This window comes from Acanthopagrus latus, chromosome 18 (genome assembly GCF_904848185.1).
Source record: "Acanthopagrus latus isolate v.2019 chromosome 18, fAcaLat1.1, whole genome shotgun sequence".
Lineage (NCBI taxonomy): Eukaryota > Metazoa > Chordata > Actinopteri > Spariformes > Sparidae > Acanthopagrus > Acanthopagrus latus.
Genome location: NC_051056.1, coordinates 6,734,832 through 6,755,864, shown reverse-complemented (window position 1 = coordinate 6,755,864; position 21,033 = coordinate 6,734,832). Strand labels below are relative to the sequence as shown.

General features: G+C 40.7%; 2 protein-coding genes across 2 annotated transcripts in view; both read left to right on the top strand.

Moving 5' to 3' along the window:
- enpp6 (ectonucleotide pyrophosphatase/phosphodiesterase 6) overlaps positions 1-12,420 on the top strand; it is a 36,918-nt gene extending 24,498 nt beyond the window's left edge. Inside the window, exons 4-8 of the mRNA XM_037077270.1 lie at positions 2,817-2,958; positions 3,070-3,249; positions 8,709-8,846; positions 10,870-10,993; positions 11,313-12,420. Of these exons, the coding sequence (XP_036933165.1) occupies positions 2,817-2,958; positions 3,070-3,249; positions 8,709-8,846; positions 10,870-10,993; positions 11,313-11,524 (796 nt within the window). The 3' untranslated portion in view covers positions 11,525-12,420. The remainder of the gene's footprint in view (positions 1-2,816; positions 2,959-3,069; positions 3,250-8,708; positions 8,847-10,869; positions 10,994-11,312) is intronic.
- A 3,502-nt stretch (positions 12,421-15,922) lies between these two features.
- On the top strand, positions 15,923-19,850 carry LOC119008059 (DNA damage-inducible transcript 4-like protein). Its single transcript, XM_037078095.1, has 3 exons — positions 15,923-16,033; positions 18,229-18,544; positions 19,049-19,850. The coding sequence occupies exons 1-3, from the start codon at positions 15,923-15,925 to the stop codon at positions 19,492-19,494; spliced, it is 873 nt and encodes a 290-aa protein (XP_036933990.1). The 3' UTR covers positions 19,495-19,850.
- The last annotated feature ends 1,183 nt before the right edge of the window (positions 19,851-21,033 follow it).

Below are 21,033 nucleotides of genomic sequence, written 5' to 3'. Positions count from 1 at the left end.
TCTAACTTAATAGACCTCTCTGGCCATAGCATGGGTAACCACTGGCTAACAAGCACTGGAAGACGTTAACACAACCGGGAAGACTTTGATTTTCAGTGTTTTTGAAACCAGCCCTGAGTGGGTTAAAGATTTAGGTTTCTACTGACCATTGTTACATAATTTGGTTCTCAACAAATTATCAGTGATAATTAATTTCCAATATGTTCAACTTGAATGATTTGTTCATCAAGATCTGCTGTGTGGCCAATATGCCAATATGAGCCACATGAAGTCATTATTCCCTCCATAAATCCAGCCAGGGTTCTTGTCCAGAAGCTATGGGCAAAGAAGAGAAGCTGTAATGACCTGAACCTTCCACCTGATATTCTGGAGGCCTGGTTTATCTGGGAGAGGAAACTCCCCGACCTGGTACACATCACCCTACCATTGACAGCATTGACAGGAGCCCAGCTGTCCTCCCTCAAGACCCAGTATCAAGGACACAAACGCACACCTACTCAACTCAAGGCCCATAGAATCTTTGCCAAGCTCAGGGAGAAAAGGCATCGAGCATTATCAGAGGACTTGCATTCAGTGCAAGAAGTTGAGAGGAAAGCTAGTGGCTCCAGTGATGATTGGCTTACTTCCTGCCTGTCTATAGTCTGTGAAGGCTCCATTCTATTCGACTGGACTGCTTTTGACCGTATTTTGTCATTGTTGGGTAACACAGTGAGAAACGCCACAGCTGCCTCGCTCTTAGCAATGAGGTGGTTCATCGCCCACAGACCTTTAGGACTCATGTCATTAGACGTGGTGGACCCGGATCTCTTCACGCCAAACATGTCCTTGATGGGGCGGCGCGATTCCTCCTACCGGAGGTGTCCTATGCTCTGGACAAACTCACAAGAAGATGGTTGTGTCATCGTTGAATGATGGTGGACCATTTCTGGACACAGTTCCTTACAAGCCAGATCTTTTCTCTAGATGATTTTTCAGGACTTTTCAGGAACATTTTCATAGACAATCTGGCTAGTATGACAGACAGGGATCAGGCCCAAATACTCAAACGTTTCTCTCTGTGGAAGTAAAATTTAGAAGATTAAAATAAAGGATTAAACCGATTGGTTTTCCTTCAAAGAAAAATGTACTTACTTGGTATACCACTAATAATATACTGTATAGTGTTATATGATACATGCAATAGATGATTTTATACCCATACACTTTGCTGCCTCCATCAATGTTCCACTCACAGCACCAACTGATTGGTTACACCTTTCAAGTAATATGCACAGATTCATAACCTATCTGATTCAACTCAGTGAAGGCAAGAGTATCCGTTTTTAAATCAGTCACTCTGTGTCACACGGTGTTTCACTTCAGAGTAAAACCCAGAGCACATCTGTCGCATATATTAGGGAACTGACAATATAATAGTTTGACAAAAAACTGAGTCGAATTTGTTAAGAGTATTGAAGTTCACTGACCGATATCAGTCTATCAAAACATACTTCAAACCCTTTTGTAGTGGCGATTTAACAAAAAAATGCCACTTGTGGGAATTTAAAGTCATTTCTAACGCGTCGTTGTTCAAAAGATGAGTTCTGCCATGATGAATACATTTTACCATTTATTTTATGCAGAGAAATAATATTTATGGAAAACTGGCTGTGTTGAATGACTGAACTTAAACCAACATGTAACTATCAAAGAAAACAGAAAAGACTAATGTTGATATAACAGAAAACATCTTGGAGGAGAACAAAAAATGGTTAAGAAAACTGCTTGACCCCCTAATGATGATAATTCCCCTCCACCTGTTCACCGGTGATTCCCTATATAGACTACGTTATCACCATGATTCCCCGCCTATGCCCCCTGGTGCACCGGTCGACGAGCAGCACTGCTATTTACATGACTCACTAAAGGCATAAACTACAAAACATATTCACACATTAAAATTGACACTTGACACACACAAAAAACACTTGCAGATTTGCATTGAGTTAATAAAGGGGGAAAAAGTTGATTCTACTAAATCTCTATACAATTATTTACCATGGTTGCAACAAAAAAAGTATGTTTTTAAACTTGAGGTGAACATCATCTTCCTGTTTCATGAGGTGGCTAAAAAATGCTTTCTTGTTATGACGGAACAGGTCAGATGTAACATTGCAAACGGAATTTGCAAAACTATTTCCAAAAGATGGCGACACTGTTAATGACTGCTTGATGTAACGTAACTCTTGAGTTTTGCTGCAGGTTTTATCTCTATTCCGTGTGAATCCCTCTTTATTTGACAGTCCCATTTGTATGTTTTTCCTCTTTGTGTTTCTTTCATTAAACCTCTGATCCACCGCGCAGAAGGGGCAGTCATCTATTTTCCTTTTGTTTTTATTTTTTGCTTTCAACTGGCAGTTTTATTTCTGGTTTTGTGTAATGGCACTGGGTGCTTTATGCTTGCTATGTGTGTGTTTGTTTGGAAAATAGGTGAAAGACAGAGGCTGGATGATAATTAGATTATGTAGAACCAGTGAACTATGAGGTAGAGACTTACTCACTTTCAGACTTGATAGCCAAGTATAGCCAGCAACAATTTCAACATTCAACAAGTTGCCATTGAAGTTGGAGCTCAACTTTGATTTATGCCCGTCATGCAGTGACTGTGTCGAGGGTCAGTTTGTAGCTTCATAGAGCTGGATTCCATATAAGATGACCTACCATTGAAAATTGATGAAACCACATGTGCGATGTCAATAACGATAGCAGCAGATGACTTATGAGTGTTTGTGTGCTTTTGTGTGTGTGTGTGTGTGTGTGTGTGTGTGTGTGTTTAGGTCAGGGCAAGCGGCCATGGCAGCAATATATTATGAGAAAATAGATGTGGAGGGGCATCACTTCGGTCCAGACTCTAATCAAGTTAGAACAGCTGTACGGCAACTGGATCTCGCCATGCAGATGCTCAACAAAAAAATCAAAGTTAGTTATATGATATTATTTATATACATATATATAACTTTTGTTAATATAATTACAGCTGCTGCTTTTCTTGTTATGTATTTCTGTTGTATGTTGTGACTTCCTTTGCAGGAGAAGAACATGGTAAACCAGCTGAACATCATGCTATTCTCAGACCATGGCATGACAAAGATCCAGTGGATGGAGAAGGTCATAGAGCTGGATCAGTACATCAACATGTCGGACATTGTCAAGATGATGGACAGAGGACCAGTGGTCAGTTTGTGGCCCAAAGATAACAAGTACCAAACGGTGAGACCATAATTTGTTTTCTGCACTACAGTTAATGCTCTTCTGACTGAAAGTTAGAATAGACAGATAGAAATATTATAAGTGATTCATACAAAATTCATAAGGTGTAGAAAAAAATCTGGGTCCAGGTTGATGAATGGTTAAACTATATCATACTCTGCTTGTCTCCGAAATCTGATGAATCTACTCATCTAAGCTACACTGCTCAACAGAAAGGAGGGAAACACTTAATTGTCACAGTATAACACCAATTTAGTTCTGTACGTTTAGGAAGTAAAAGTGATCGGGATTCAATTTCACTTGCTTTGGTGCATATGGAAGGGACAACAGGTGCAAGAGGCAAAAGCAAGACAACCATCAACAAGGGAATGGTTTTGTATGTTGTGGCCACAGACAGTTGCTCTCTCCTGATCCTTTCTCACTGATTCTTCTCTAGTTTAGGGTTCTGGTAGTGTTTTGTCACCAGTGGTAGCATGAGGTGGTACCTGCAGTCCAATCAGGTTGCACAAGCAATCCAGCTCCTCCAGCATGGCATACCGTATGTGTGATCACAAGAAGGTTTGCTGTGTCTCCCAGCACAGTCTCAAGAACATGAAGGAGATACCAGGAGACAGGCTGTTACAGAGAGCTGGACAGAGCCATAGAATGGCATCAAGCCAGAAGCAAGACCGGTATGTGCTCCTATATGTTTGAAGGAATAGGAGGAGCACTGCCAGTGCCCTATTATATGACCTCCAGCAGGCTACTGGTGTGCTGACCAAACTGTCAAAAAAACAGTGCATGAGGGCCTGATGTATTCCAGTGGTACCTGTTTTCAAAGCTCGGCACCATATAGCTTGATTGGTTTTAGTGAGGGAACATCAGAATTGGCAGGTCCACCATGGCACCCAGTTCTCTTCACAGATGAGAGGAGATTAACACTGAGCACAAGTGACAGTCTTGAAAGAGTCTGGAGATGCCGCAGTGAACAATATGCTGCATGCAATGCCATCCAGCATGAACAGTTTGGCGGTGGGTCAGTGATGGTCTGGGGACACATATACTTGGAGGGTTACACAGACCTCCATGTCACAGCCAGTGGTACCTTGGCTGCTGTTAGGTACCAGGATAAAATCCTAAGAGCTATTGTCAGACCTCACACTGCTGTAGTGGGCCCGGGGTTCCTCCGGGTGAAGGACAATGCTCGGCCTCATGAAGCCAGAGTGTGTAGGTTGCTGGTTGCTTTCCTGGATGGTTGCCCTCTTGTTTCTCTGACCTAAATCAAATTGAGCACCTATGGGATGTTATGTATCAATGAGTTGATGCTACCACTGACCAATGATGCCCTAATCCAGGTCTGGGAGGAGATCACCCAGGACACCATTCGCCGAGTCGTCAGCAGCATGCCCAGATGTCTGGAGTGCATACAGGCACTCCATACACACAGGGACCATACACACTCCCGAGTCCCATTATGAGTTGCCATGACAATGGGTTGATAATTTTGGTGTCCATTGACCATTGTTACTTAATTTCTTTCTCCACAAATGATACAATGTACAAATAAAGATTTTCAGCTTGAATAATTTGTTCATCAAGATCTGATGGTTGTTGTTCTAAAATCACTGTAAATCACAGCCTTCACTAGATGCATTAACATTACAGAGACACAATTGAAAGCATGCTAAAAGATACTTAGCCCTCCCAGTAAATCAAGATTAACAAAAAAATCTAAGATGTTGATACAATTTGTTTGGCGCAGTCATACTGATGTGAGACAGTCACAGGTGTATAACTACTACATTATACATATAGTGTAACAAAATGAGGCTCATCAAAAACCAGAACTATCTCTTTTATAATGGACATTTTAGCATGGTGCACACATAAGTGACATCATGATGCATCAAAGTGGACTACTCAGACCTTTTAAGATGGAGGTTAACATAACTTTAGTTATTGTTGAAAATGTCTTTGTTTGGTGTTGTCTTTCTGCCAAGATATCCAGAACTGGGTGAGTTGGTTAGTTTCCTATGTTTATGAACATAATGCATAATGTCAGTGGATTGTTTGATGAGCTGATCCTCCTTTGTCACACATCTGCTGCATTGTCTCTGAAGAGAAACTGAATCCATGTCTTGACCCTGTGCCAGGAGTCAGCCTTAGAAAAGTAGTTCCTAAATTGACCCTCAAGCGCCACCAAGTGCACAAGAATTGTGCGTGTTACCGGAGGGGAGTGGAGAGCAGAATCTCACCCACAAGAGAGTCTCATCATCCACTGCTATGGAAAATATTCCCTCCCTGACACACTCGCTCCATCGTCTTTTTGAGAAAGCCTTCCATTCTGTCATACAGCTGAATGTTATGTGTATTACGACCTCTAATAACAGACGAGCGTCATTCCAACACACGTGACAACACTGTTCCACCTGAAAGCCATCGAACCTCAGAATGGTACAGTAGCACAGTGTTCTTCTCCCTCAGCAGCACAGAGGTTAGAGAAGAGACATGTTTGCAAATTGATTATACTGACAACTTTCACAATCGAGTAAATGACATCTGACAATTCAGAGCAAATGATGCACATTGGTAGTTCAATGCCATCTGTCTCTTGATGATGATGGTGATTATTTGTATATTTTCGGGTCTTATCTCATTTGTGCATACCCGAATCAGCTGCTACATCAGCAGCAGGTACCATTTTACTACTTGCATTTTCACTGGTGGTTTCTGAGGTGGAGGGCATCTCTGTTGTGCTTGTGGAGATTTGTGGTTGAGTTACAAAAAGATCAATTTACCCTCGTAATATGTTCATACACTTGGCATAATAATATACTGCCTCAGTAGATGGCTGTTGTGGATAGGAGCTGCAGCGTCTTGTGCTGTGAGTGAACCAATGTCCAGCTTGAGAGAGCTAACATCTTCTGCCTCCGTTTAGTCAGTCGCTACAATATGTTGGATTCATGTATTTGTGTACTTAAAGACATTTAGAATTGTGGGAAAATGCTTGGGGGAAATTTTCTTTTTTTTTTTTAGATACAAGAAATTGTCTAATGAACCAAAAATGTCACGATCCCCCTGCAGTACTTCCGTGGAGCCCCCTAAGGGTAACAGACACTCATTTTAAGTCCTCTGCCCTAGACTCTTTATCTGTATCTCATGAGTCTCATCCTGAATCTTTCAGTTCTAGGTGGGAGTGCATCCAAAGCTTGTCCTCACATCAGGCTCACAAGTGGCTTGTGGTTGGTCTCCAGAATAGCATCCAGTGATGAAGTCGCTGAACCTTTCACATGCCCGTGTCAGGGCCTGGCAGTGTTCTGGTGCGGACAGTATCCCAAAGTGAAAGGCGGTTGAAACAGTAGCACCCAAACGGGATGATGAAGGTTGCTTAGCTGGCACAGTCTTTTGACAGTAGGATCTCCCAAAGCCCCATGAAGGCATCCAAATTTGAATTTGGATGCCTTCATGTGGTGTATTTCTTACCATGCTGCAGGTTTTCTCTGGCGAAACTGGTCAGGAGAGGGGTACACAGCCTGGCCCAAACAGAGCTTTGTTAGATATCTGTTTATACACCTGCTCTGGTACAACAGAAACATCTGCCCCAGTAACTGTCTTGAATTTTACCTTTCAGATCCTGATTTTTAAGTCCAGAGTACATGCAGTTTTGTCTGCATCCACCATGCCAAGGAATATGCCCTCATCTTCAGAGAAATCACTCACACTTCTGGATGAGTTGCACACTTTAAGTGTCTCTAATGGCAGCAACGATCCTGTCTCTTTAACAGTTCATCACATAATGCCCAGTACTCACAATCTTCAGAGATACATATACAGATTAAATTTGGCACAGTCATAAATCATATTTTCTTTTTTGCCAGCGCTGACGGCATCATACATTAATTTCTGCTCTGCAGTTATTGTTAGCGTGGAGCGACCGTGGCTCAGGTGTTGGCCAATGTTTGGAGGGTCGGCAGTTCGATCCCCCCCTTGCCACTTGTGTCACTATCGTTGTGTCCTTGGGCAAGACACTTCACCCACCTTGCCTTGTGTGAATGTGTCTGGCTGCTGTATGTTTGAGGTGGTGGTCAGAGAGGCCACAGGCACTAAATGGCATGAATGCCCCGGGACAGCTGTGGCTACTATCATAGTTTACCACACCGACTGTGTATGAATACCTGGAACCCTGTCAGAGCACTTTGAGTGTCTTGAAAAGCACCATGCAAATCCAATCTTATTATACCCTTATCATTATTTCATTAGCCCCTCCAAGACTTCATCTGCCTTGTCACCCATGCAGTATATTAGAGTGTTCATCTGATTAGCTCGCAATGATTTTTCAAGGTCACTTGTCATTCTGAAGTGTTCAAACCGTCCGATCCACCTATTCCATTGGTGTGGCTTTGAGAAATCGAAGCGCTGAATTTGCAGAGGTCCCTTGAGGTTGCCGTTGTTCACGCTGCTCTGTCAATTGCTGTCCTCCTTGCGATATGCTTACTAGCTTAGCTCTTCAGGACATTCTCTTACTTCTGATGACAAACTCACTGTTTCTGTTTCTTTGCATATACTCTCCTTTCTCTCACTGGCCGTGTTGTGTTCTTTCAAGTTGAGTGAATAAAGACGTGGCTGCAAGGAGGTGAAGCTAAAATGACTTTACTGGTTGCTCACCAAAACATGCTACATCAACACAATCAATATCCATGTTATCCATCAATATTCATTTTACTAAGCTTCTGACACAACATTTGTATGGTCACTGTACAAAAGCTCTTGATCTCAGTGTGACAGATCACCTTGTGGTGCTGGATGACCTGACGATGGCCCATTAAGTGAACAAAAAGCTCCGCTGTGATGCTAGTCAGCTGTTGTACTGTAAGATAAATAGCAGATTTTTGGGAACACACTGTTTAACTAGATACCACATTATCCTTAGACTCCCTTAAAATGAATTACGCAATTTTGTGAGTTGTTGAGTTAGCAGGACTGTCTCTTTGTGAAACGACAAATTCTTAACTACTTATATATTAAGTTACTTCTTTCTTTGTATAAATTACACCCTCGTGTATTTGCATCATATCTCCTGAACCAAACATGATAACAAAGAAAAGGTGATGTCTACCCCTATGGTTTGATGACCAAGGATTACAATGATACCATATACAACATTTACAGCACTAATGGTGAATTCAGGGACATTGTGAGAAATGACTCAGTTTCAAACTCAATTTCAGAAGAATCACCAGTAATATAATTGCTGTGTACTCTTTGTCATTAACAACTTTTAAAAGGGATGAATTTCAAAAGGAGGGCTTGGCATGTGAAAGATCATATATTTCTCTATGAAGCCCTCAGGCCAACCACGGGGAGTCACTCATTTGAAGAATGATGCTTTTAGCTTTTTTAACAAGGTTTGGTATTAAAATATTTCTAATAACACTGTTTGTGTGTTTCTGTGTCTGTGTGCCTGTGTCTTCTATGCACAGGTGTATGCTGCATTGTCCCAGGTCCCAAACATGTTTGTTTATGCCAGAGAAGAGATCCCTGAACGTTTCCACTTCAAAGGAGGAAAGTTTGTTTCACCCCTGACGCTGTTGGCTGACCCGGGCTGGTTTATCACTGAGGTAATATGATATATGTGTACTTTAATTCACAACTGATTTTGAAGTGCATGTAAAGATATGAGTTGACACAGATTTACTCAGGTGGCCACATACTGAGACAATTGACCTAGAAGTAACTACAGCTGTTTCAACTGTCTGTGAGCTTGAGCAGCTCAGGGATTTTTCATCCCTGTTGACTCAAAAGTTAAAGGTTTCCTGTGGAGGTCTAACTTCCAGAACTTTTTTTTATTATTATTGGATGCATGAGAATGCACTTGCAATCACACAAGGGTGATGTTTCCTGGGAGTGGTTCCATACTTTTCCATTAGGTGGTGGTAACAATCCATCAGCAAGGCTGGTGAAGAAGGAGACTGCTTAGGTTATCTTTTCTCTATTTTTTCACATTTCATGTTAATTTCTTGTTTTATTTTGTGTGACTCGTGCCTCCTCACACTTCAGATCACCGCTTGCTGCCCAGTCTTTCCCGCCATTGTGACTGTCTGCCTCTTCTTAGTGTTTGACCTGTCTAATCATCCACACCTTCCTTGTGTATTTGTTTTTTTATTCTATTTATTTGTTTCCTTGTGATTGTTCTCACCGCCAGTTTGTCTTCAATCCCTATTATCCCTAAGTATTCCAGCATTTTTTCCTAGTGTAGCATTCCTGATATTTGATCTTGGCTTGAGCTGTTTTGACCTTGTTGCCCAGTCCTTTTTGGACTGTTTGCATCATCTGACTGTCTACCTGTATACCGAGCCCTTGTGTGTATTAAAGGACATCCTGATTTTTACTGCATGGTCTTGAATTGTGTGTGAGTCCTCCACCTCGTGTAGACTTGTCAGTATGAACTGGCCACGATGGACCCAGAAGACTCAGCTTAATCAACATGAGGAGCAGCTTGCAACCACGTGTCATGGCCTACTTGAACTGAATGATTGGCAGGAAAGTTGTCTGTGTACTAAGGTTGTGGTCGATGATACCCACTGTAGTCACCTCACTGGCCTTCTGTGTGAACAACAATGAAGCAGTTAACTCAGTCAATCACCTCCTGGCAGCTTATTGTCTCAGGAGGCGCCGTACCTGGTGGGCAGGGAGGTTTCAAGGGATAGTTTGTGTTTTTTGAAGTGGGGTCATATAAAGTACATATCTATAGTCTGTCTGTTTCCTACCGTAATCACCGATCAGCGCAGCCTCAGTTTGGAGAAGCAGAGAGCCGCTCCAGCCCAGACGCTCAGCTTTGTACTGTTGTGAACAGGGCCCAGAGAAAAAGCGAAATAAACCAGCTAAAACAAGGCTCACCTAAAAAAATCTATAACAGTTCAAGTGTACGTTGTAAAGGGAACATTCACACCGCTTTAAATCGCCCTTTCTTTTGGCACTACATTTTCTCAACCATAGCTGAGCATCTGGGCTGGAGCGGCTCTCTGCTTCTCCAAATTGAGGCTGTGCTGATCGGTGATTACAGTAGGGAACAGATTGACCCTAGATATGTACTTTATATGACCCCACTTCAAAAAAACATGAACTATCCCTTTAAGGTCCAGAGGAGGGTCTTGTCAAAGGACATCCTTGACCCTAAGCTGCCCGTTGTCTTCATTTGTCACTACATTGTAAATGTCTCTACCTTGTGAACAGTTTTTGTCATTAAATAAATATGTATGTACACATCGCCGAATTGAAAACACCTTAAGATTTATTAGAAGGAAATGTATCTGACATTTTAGTCAGAGTTTAGGGATACACACATTGTATTAAGGTCACATCGAATGTAAACATATAATTTCACTCACTCTTTTTGTTTCCGAGCAAACTCTGCAGTGAAACATCAATCTTGATAGTTCTTTCTTGTCTGTGGAAATAGCAGTCAACACAGCATTCTTAATCTCATCGTACTCTGGCATGTTCAACTGTGTAATATGTTGTCTGTTTATTGATGTGGCCATCAAATATCTGTAAAACATTGTGTGTGTGTGTGTGTGTGTGTGTGTGTGTGCGTGTGTGTGTGTGTGTGTGTGTGTGTGTGTGTGTGTGTTCTCACTCTAGAACAAGGCAAAACTCCCATACTGGAAAAATGACTCTGGGGAGCCGTTAGCATGGCAGAATGGCTGGCATGGTTACGACAACGAGTTCCTTGACATGAGAGGATTTTTCCTGGCAACTGGACCTGGTAACAAACAAATCATATTTTAAGAATACAATCTGGTCATTCTTGTACACTTGAGATCAAGCAACACCCTGCTTTATGCTGTATGTGAAGAACTGTGTGTGTAAGGCTGGGTTTACCATGTTTGTGAGAAGATGCTACAGTTCCTAGTAGATACAACCCCGAACATGAAGTTGGGACGTATCCTGAGTGTCTTTTTTTTAGATGGAGACTGTGAAGTGTGTGGGGGAAATGATTTAAGTTAAGTTTAATATTGTAAATCATAATTTAAAGTTATTAAATTGAAATGTTGATCTAATTAAGTTTACCTCATTTCATCTAGACTTCAAGCGGAACGTTCGTGCAGCTCCAATTCGAGCAGTGGATGTCTATAACGTGATGTGCCGGACATTGGGAGTGGAACCTTTACCCAACAATGGCTCCTGGTCTCGGGTGGAATACTTACTGAATAGCTCTGTTGGTTCACCCCAGCCCATAACCCTTTGGACCTGCTGTATTGGTGTCGTCATTATATATCTGGCACAGTGGGACTAAAATGTAACCTAAATGAAGCCTTAAAGGATCTACAAGTTTGCCAACTTCCTAATTGGACTGGGAAAAAGATCTCCATTCCTACAACACTTGAGAAATAACTTCCACTCCCTAGGCTAAAGTTGTTTTTTTCCTTCTCCAGCTTTCCATGTATGATCAAATGTGTTGATGTCTGAGGTGGAACAGCATTACATTACATGTCAAACAAAAATTAAAATGTAATTTTTACATTAAGTTTGACGTGTGTAATTTTCACATTTCAGCTGATTTAAGCTGGAAACTGTGTAGTTTACTCTGCCAATTGATAGAAAGTTGATGAAATAATTGAAAGTGAAAAATGCTGTGCTCTAGTTATCGTGAATATTGATTCAGCTCCTACCCTTTCTTATATCCTGTTAATATTATTCTGTCTAAAGTACGTTATTCAAAAGGTATCATCTCCAACAATTTTTGAGCTACAGAAACCATTCAACTATCAAAACCTTCAGCTATTGAAATATTCAGCTTTTTCTGCAGTTTGCATTTTTACAATTTAAGCAGATGAAGAAATCTTCAAATCCACCCCACCTTCATATTCTGACCTAAAAACACCATTCAGTTTCAGACTGACAGACTTTACGGTTTTGAAATGATCATATCTTTAGTTTTGAGGTTAACTGTCTTCAGATTTTATAATGGGTGTGTATTGCATGAGCTACAGTGCGTGACATCATCGCTAGAGTGGAGAGCAGCTCGAAAAACTGGAGGAAAAAAATCTCTTCAGCTTGATTTAGATCCCACATCTTTTACTTCTCATGGACAACATACACATAGAAATGTAGGAAATCTTGTTGGCTTTCCGCTGATGGTCTGGAGCTCTCTCGTTTTTCACTCTAGAGAAATAAAAAAAATATGAATGGGATCGTCTACTTGTCCTGTCATTAAAATGTTAAGTATCACCAATAACAGTGTTTTTGTGCTATCTTTAAGCAGAGCTTTCTCTCTCAATGACACAGCAATTTCCAGCCTTAGACCGATCCTCTAATTATGTTAATCCTCTGTTCTGGTTTCTGGACTGATGTTAAACTCTCTCTACTGATAATAAAGTGAAACCTTTTTAACCATTTACATTCCATTCGTTACCATGACCTGGATGAGTCAGAAGCTTCATCAACAACTATTCCTTGGATGGATCGTTTTTTCATTCAAATTAAGCTGAATTTACTTTACTGTGCAAAAAAAGGCTTCTTTTTTTTTCGCCAATATAAGCCACAACTTGACATGACTGTCCTGTACACAAAACATGAAGTTTGACATAACTGAAACCATTTTTGACATAATATTTATCCAAATTTACATGTTCCTTGATAGGATTAAAAAATATTGCTCGATTTCCTTTACTGTGCAGAAAGAAGCTTGTTTCACCAAGAAACTCTCAAATAGGCTTGAATGACTTTGACCAAAAAGGAACTGAGAAACAATTGAAACCATGTTTGTCATGATAATGATATAACTTAACACATTCCCTGGTAGAAACACATTAACAAATTGATTGTTTTAAAATTGATAACACTGTTTTCTTCTACACAAAATATGAAATCAGTTATGCTTTCACAACTTCAACCTGTTTTAGTGGGGTTTTGCTATGTTAAACTAGAAGTTAGAAGTTTGTTAAGTGATGACTGAGCTATTGCCCACTAAATCTTTATTTGCTTGAGGGTAAGGAGTTGTAGTGATCATACTTTCTGAATCAGAAAGAATGGGACAATCTACTTATCTGATCAGATAGTCTATGTGAGGTTCAGGATTCAATGTAAATGTTATTCATGGTAATCAATTAAACTTGAATGACTAAACAAGCCTGCAGTTCAATCTTGGCCAGAGATTGTGCATAATTCTATTCATGTCTGAGACATAATGCTGTAAAGTAAACAACAACATAACTTGTTTTTCAGTCCTGTTGTCAAGATTGTTATGAAGAAGAAGAAATAATTTCCATGTATGATTATCACTGGAGGGTAGCTGGCAAAATGGATATAGAAAAGATATGTTATGATAATTGAAATATAGGTTTTTTGTGATTGGCTACTATCCATATCATGTGACTGATGTGTTTTTCTCTGGGAAAATTATTGTTTTTATTGTCAGTGGAAAATGCTATACTTTAAGATACTTCTGAAATTAAAAATTTGTTTTGATAACATTTCTAGCGAGTAATGTGCATTTTTTTGTTTGGATCCTCATGCAGTGAATGTGTATGAGTCTTAGTTTTGCTAGTAGCAGGTCTTGCAAGGTCAATGCTATGCTGATTACTGTACAAACTACTATGCATAGGGTGGACCTGGTGCATTCAACTTCTGTTTTGTGCTGATAGCATTAATATTGAGCCATGCCGTCCAACAAAGCACTCGGTATTTGTGTGTTGGTGTGTGCATAAGATCTGTTGGCTAATAAATTTTGATTGAAGTGACCATGTTATAATGACACAAAAACCTGTAACCAAGAATCCTAAAAATTCCAGGAATGTATAAAAACTTAAACATACTTTGGTATTTGACAACCTGTGAATAACAACATGTTGGTCTTTGCAGCAACAGTTTTAACCCTAACCCACTTCAGCCCCTCCACCAAACCAGTAATCATGAACTGTAAAGAGTATTGCAATTTCTCAATGTGACTTATTTTGGTCAGTTTTTACTTTTACCTACTTTACTTTTAAAAAAAAAAAAAACAACAACAACAACAAGAAACTTACTAACATTAACCCTCGATATGTGCTCTCAAAAACTATAAGCCTGCTGGCTTGTGACCATGACATAAGGAAACCAAAACTTTATCCTACAATTAAACCGAATGGATCATTGGTCATGACCTGGTAAATAACATATGCTGATATTAAGATTCTTCATGGCTCCTGCTTTGAAATAATGACCTTTACTGAATCTTAATTTGGTGTATGTTTGTAGGCCAGTGGTAAGTATTAGCAGTGCAACCAGTGCAGCTGCACCGGGGCCCAGACGCCGTCAGGGGCCCATGAAGGAAGAAGAAAAAAAACAACTGTCCAGAATTGCCACAGCACTGGGCCGAGCCGATGCATGTCTCCCTCCCCGGCTCTGGAGAGTTATCATAGTTACCAAGGCAAGGCGCAGCAGAAAAATAAATAAATAAATAAATAAAAAACGGCCGTCCATCGGCCCACTGGGAAAAATCCTGGTAGTCCCGATGGCCAGTCCAACCCTGCAATAGCAGTTCTCTTGAGTGGCTGTGTGTGTGTGTCCAAGTGTGTGTGCGTGCAGTGCGCACAAGCGTGCGCTTGTGTTTGGGGGTAGGTAGGTATGATGTCCTTTTTACTTGCAGATGGTGAATGGCAGGAGTGTAGGGATCTCAACTTTTCTGACACTGGGAACACATTTTGGCAGTGTGATAGCACAATAACTTTGCAAGACATAGTCATGAAACTTTACAGGTTTGCAGTTGAGATCAAAATGAAGGACATGATTGAAGATGGATGCAGTCTGACCCATGATTACTGAGAACTCATGCTGTAATGTCATAATTACTGCTGAGTACTCAAGGGTCAGCATGTTAAAGGTCATCGTGGCTGGTGTGTTCACATTGCAAGATGGTCTATAGTTTCCTTTTCACAGTGTAACAGAATTCACCATTACCTCTTCACCTGAACAATTCATGATGTAGGAGGCCTATATGCTATCATTGTAATCCTTTACCATCGAGTATAGGTGTTGGGCCTTGCATTCCACTAGACAAAATTAAGTAGTGTTTATGCAACATTAAAAGGAAGTTTTAGTTTAAATTTGGCTATCAATAATAATGAATGATTATCAGGGATAATTATTAATGATAAATAACATGATCCAATTTACATTAAATCTCCTCAGGGCACCACCTTTGAAGAAGGGAAGACATTGCAAATTTAGTAAATCCATCTCATAAAAGGGTACTCAACTTTTTTTTAACTGATTAATAATTAACTAAATAACTACAACCAAATTTACCATAACAGCTAGTAACGTTTGAAGGATTTCTGAGTGCTTGACAGTGTAGAGTTCAGCAACATTCACAATTGTACAATATTCAATAGTCAGCAAGAAGGTTCAAAAGTCTTTATTCAACACAAAGATGAAAACACTCTAACTAACATGCACCATATACGTGTATGTGCGTGTGTGTGTGTGTGACGTGATGCCAGGTTATAGAGTATGGTTAGCTGCATGCAGAGACCCTGAGTCTGTGTGAAGCATCATTTGATGAATGTTGAATCGTCTCCTCTCCCTCTTGGCCCCCTGGCAGTGGAGTTGGCTGGCTGTATCTTGCTGCTGCTACAGATATTCTCTGATGTTCTCTCGCATGCTGGTTTCTGAGAGAATACTATTATATTCAGTTCTATGGAACTTTCTATCCATGGATGAACAGAAAGCAACCACTAACTCCGTGGTCTCTCTGTGGTTACTCTGGTCTGGTGCTCAGCTGTCACTCTCCACAGACCCTTACAGCAGCAGCATTTCGGAGGCTGTAAACATAGCTAACATAACAAAAAGGTAAACAATAAGTGTTAGAATTATGCTTTGTTTTATTTGCCAGTATATATATATTTTTTTTCCATTCATGTCTGTGTTTTTCATACCAATAAGACAACAAACTAATAAAAATTGCACTGATCTCCACTGTGACTGCTCAAATGGCTCCAGAACAGTGCATGCCTCCTGCAGTACCTCCCATTCCTCTTGGCTCAGAGGATTGACAGGTGCAGATGACAGCCAGGGTAGAGATGACTGCATCCTTAGACTCCAGAATCCGTTTTAGCATATGAAAGGTTGAGTTCCACCTTGTAATACATTCCTGTTTGGGCCTCAGCTCAGGCACGCCCATCTGTCGTTGGGTAGATTTGAGCTTCTCTGTGGCTGTTGTGCTCCTGTGGAGGAATTCCACCATCACCTTCACTTTGTCCACAGTGGGCCTCATCACCTTCAGAGCATCTCTTACAAACAGGTTAACTGTGTTTGCAAGACCTGGGTGGTGGGTCCATTTCAGGATTTTTATTTTCCACGTCACACTCTTTTGCCACTTTGAGCAGCTCCTCTGCTACGTTCTCAGATGCATGTCAGATTGAACAGAAAAAAAAACAGAGAGAAAAAAAAGACAAAGTAGCTCTGGCTCTCAGGCAGGAGCCAGCTCCAGTCGTTCACTTCAAACAGCTGGCTCTAAGAGCCGTTTCATTCACAACCGACACATCACCAGTTCTTTGGGCCTGCTTAGAGTGCAGCTTGCAGCTCTCCACAGCTGTTAGGCCCAGAAGAAGAGATCTTGAAGGCAGGCAGCCCCGTGGGGGAAAATGGAGAGGATAAATAGCCCTCTCCATTTACCTTTAAGAAATCAAAGGAGTGGAAGGTGTTGAGTGAGAGAGAAAGAACAAGGAAGGTGCTGGATTTTTGACTATCTGATCAGAGGGGGCTCGGTCACTCTAGCAAAGTTGAATTTGCACATAAGTGTGAAGACTGGGGAATTCTGTGACACTGAGTTCAGTTCAGAGTCAATTTTGAAATCTAAAATGAATGACAAATTGGCATGATTCACATTTTCAGCTGAATGTCCATGCCCTCTAATTCTCTAGATCAGGTATGCCCAAACTTCTTCCCACGGAGGGCTTTATAGCTGAAGCTTCATAGTGGGCGACTACCAAAAGCAAGCACTTATTGTATTGTACAGTAAAAATGCAACAATAGTACTTGGATCCAAAGTTCTTCTTAACTGACTGACTTCCGGCACATGCTCATGAAAAATAATAAATATTTGAGGATCACACACATTTAATGATCATTTGTACTTCACAAAAATAAAAATAACATCAACATTATTTCTTGAATCAATGTTTTTTTTTTTTTAAGTTATTGCTATTGCTATGGTATTCAGAATCTTGGTGGTCAGTGTGGGTGACTTTCCTGTCAGATTGCTGATAATACGAATTAATTTAAAATGTGCCACTTTGACCCTGATGCAACTCCTTTTTACAAAATACTCAACCCACAACACCGTCTTATTGGTCACACATCAAAATTAATAGTTTATTAACAATGAAATCATCTGAATCTGTACAATAACAAGTAACTAAAAGTATGAAATAAGTGAAGCGTAGAGGAAGTATAAAGTAGAAGAGAAAGGAAATACTAATAAATGTAAAGTACCTCAAAACAGAACAATTAAGGTCTTCACCTTACTGCAGATGGGTTATTTGTAATCACTAATTATCTGTATCAGTCTCTGCTCTGAAAACACTTGCTTTTCATCTACCCCTTAATATTACCAAATAAATTTGTTATTTTAGTGAAACGTAAGTGAACAGAGATCTGTTAGGTAGTTTTACTTGCGCTATATCTCTGCATTATACCAGATATTTACAACCTATGTTTTGGATGAGAATTTTCATATGTAGTATTTGGTGACAGAACAATAATTACAAGTAAGGCATAGTTTGAAGAATGAGCTCTGATGCTATTTGTGATGCTAGTAGCCAGTACAGCTAGGTGGCTAACGTCTGTAAAATAACGACAAATGAAAACGAACAAAAGTTATTAGTGCTGTAACACTGCGGTACATGACCAGTAGTTACCTCTGACTACGTCACAGCTGTCAGCTCGCTGCTCCTCCCTCTGTGTCATGTCGGGACATGTCGCGTGAGCAGGCAGGAACTTTCTGGACTGCCGCGTTAGCCCCGCCCACATGTGAGCGGCTCAGCTGATGCAACCTGCAGGTATAAAAACCCTCCGCTGCCCCTCAGCAGCCGCTCTGCTCACCTTAATACAATACATGGAGAAGACACAGACCTCTCGCTTGGAGGAGAAACCGGAGCTTCGCGAACAGGAATCAGGACGGTGTATACCGCGGCTCTGCTCTTTTTGTCGGAAGAAGAAAGCGTCGTAGAGATGATCGGGAAGTATTTCTCCCAGCTCACCTCCCCGGGCACGAGGAGCCCCTCAGCCCGGCGGGGGAGCGTCGAAAGCTGCGATGAGACAGAAAACCCACCTTGTAAGTTGTTTTTAAAGAGCTGCATGTAGCTTATGTGAGTGGAAAAAAATGTGAATTCAAAAAGTCGGTGTACATAGTTGTAATATTTTTTCAAAGTTAATGGGTAATAAGAGTTTTAATAGTGGTAATATGAATACGCTTAAGTTAAAGTAAATACACAGAGACTAGAACTACGTGACTTGGCGGAAGAGCAGGAGAATGAACTTATCTCTCTGTTGAGGATGTTTCTGATGTAACTGATGTTGGTCTTGACTCAGCTTAAGTCACACTGCTCCTCCTCTCAGCTGCTGATACAAAGACCTGACTCTGACGATTTAGTGCAGTGTTGCAAGACATTTATCATGTGATAAATGTAATGATTCAGTAGTACATTTGATAGGGCAAAGGGTCAATCTTTAGATTTATTCATGACACATCAGAATTGCATTTGAGTTTCAACATATACGTAAAACTTTTAATTTTGCTTACTGATTTACTCTAACAACACTCTGTCTTTTTCTACAGTTGCCAACATGGACGCAGGTTTGGAGCATGAAGCGCGGCTCCTTCGGCAGCATGTGATCCGGCAGATCGAGCTCTGTCTCACAGAGGCTAAAGCTTCCACCCTCCACTGCCAGGTGCTGCTGCTTCCTCGCCAGATGACTACAAGGGTGGGACAGGACGTGGTGCGCTCCTCAGCTGATGAGCCCTGTGGGCTCCAGGGCGCCTGCATCAAGGTCTACGTAGAGCACAAAGATGGCCTGAAGTCTTTGGGGAGCATCTTCCCAGACCCAAGTGTCACCCCAACATTTGAACTGTCAGTGATCTTCAAGGCTGACAAGGAGGACGGCTGGCCGGCCCTCATGCACATCTTTGACACCAGCAAAGTGTTAAAGCTGAGACCAGAGTACCGGCTGGTGAAGAGGAAGCTCTACTCCTCTGCCAGCCCGATCATTCATGATTTCAGCTAGAATCTGAACCCATCCATTGTTCCCACTTCCCTTTTTTTTGTGTGAAGATTATTCTCAGCTTCATCTTAATGTACAGGCTACATGTAACAAGGTGTGGCCTGTACTGCACTGGAAAATGCTGGAGTTTCCCAAGGAAGTGGACTGTTCTTTATGGCTGTCTTGGAGCACGAGGTCCCACTGCTTATTTTCCTACTGTAGCCCACATGACGACAGTATTTTGCACAGAAATGTTGAATGTAGAAGTGTACACTGTAGACATGAAAACTTCCTTGCAGGAATGGGCAGGTCTCACTCCTGAGGTGTGCTGTACTTGTATTATTTATGCAATTGTAAAATACATTTTGTTTACACTATAATCTTGTTGTCCTGTGTTTGTGTTCAAATATACATTCATGTACCAGTGGATATGGATCATATTCCACTTCTTTATGCTATAACCATTTAAACATACAAAACATTCCTGACATTTTCTACTAACAATTATGGGGCCACATCCTCAGTGACTGTCTTACGTTTTTATTAACCACCAGTTTACAAAGAAGGCTGATTACACAAGATGATTTCAATAAGCCCACTGAGAAAACTGAAGGCAGCTGGTGATGACAGACTTCTAAGAAAGCTAATGCTGCAAGTCATGTTACCAAAGAAATATCTCTACCAAGTGAAACATTCTGAGGTGAACGACTAGGCATTGGTCAAGATGTCAAAACTACATTTTTACAAGTAAACATTAGACACCATTTTAGTTTTACATCAAATAATCTTTTTATTTAGTAAATGTACAACAGAACACATGTCTTGGCCACCCAAACACAAAACTCTACATGATCCATCTCACAAGTACAATACTTGTTTGCGTCCTCCCATCTAACACACATTACACAAACATGCTTCTTATGCTATTTACAGAGCACACTGTGGCCATACTTAAGTGACGAGGCAGGATCCATTAGTACTACTTCAGCAACAACAATCCTCACATATGATGTTTCAGCCCACTAACACACTCAGACTGTACTTTACTGCAGTCTACTTCACAAAGAATATATTTAGTTTTCTTAAATCTACCTGTAAAAGCACCTACTGGTTTCCATTGATTTCACCACAACTGTGACATTTATGTGCGGATGGGTCATTGATCAAGTGACTATTTGCTGACTTTCTGGTGAGTTGCATCATCATTGCGTGGTATTACACCTCTGAGCTTGTACGCATAATCAGTCAAATGCAACTAAAGTTTTAACAGTTAAAGTACCCTAATATATTTTAAATCACTGGATTATGATGACTCAAGCATTAATATAATGCATGCTGGATTTTTGTATTGAACTGCTACTTATGATCATTCTCATTGTGGAATTGTGGATTATTTTCTCCTTTGATTGATTTTAAAGGTTATGATGTTAAGTAAACTCTGTCAGTGCTAAAAATTCAAAAACGAAAATAATAATAATAAGACAATCACACATTTCAGCAGGTTCATGATAACCAGCTTGCATTTTGGATTTAGACAATTAACATGATCAGTTTTCAGATGGC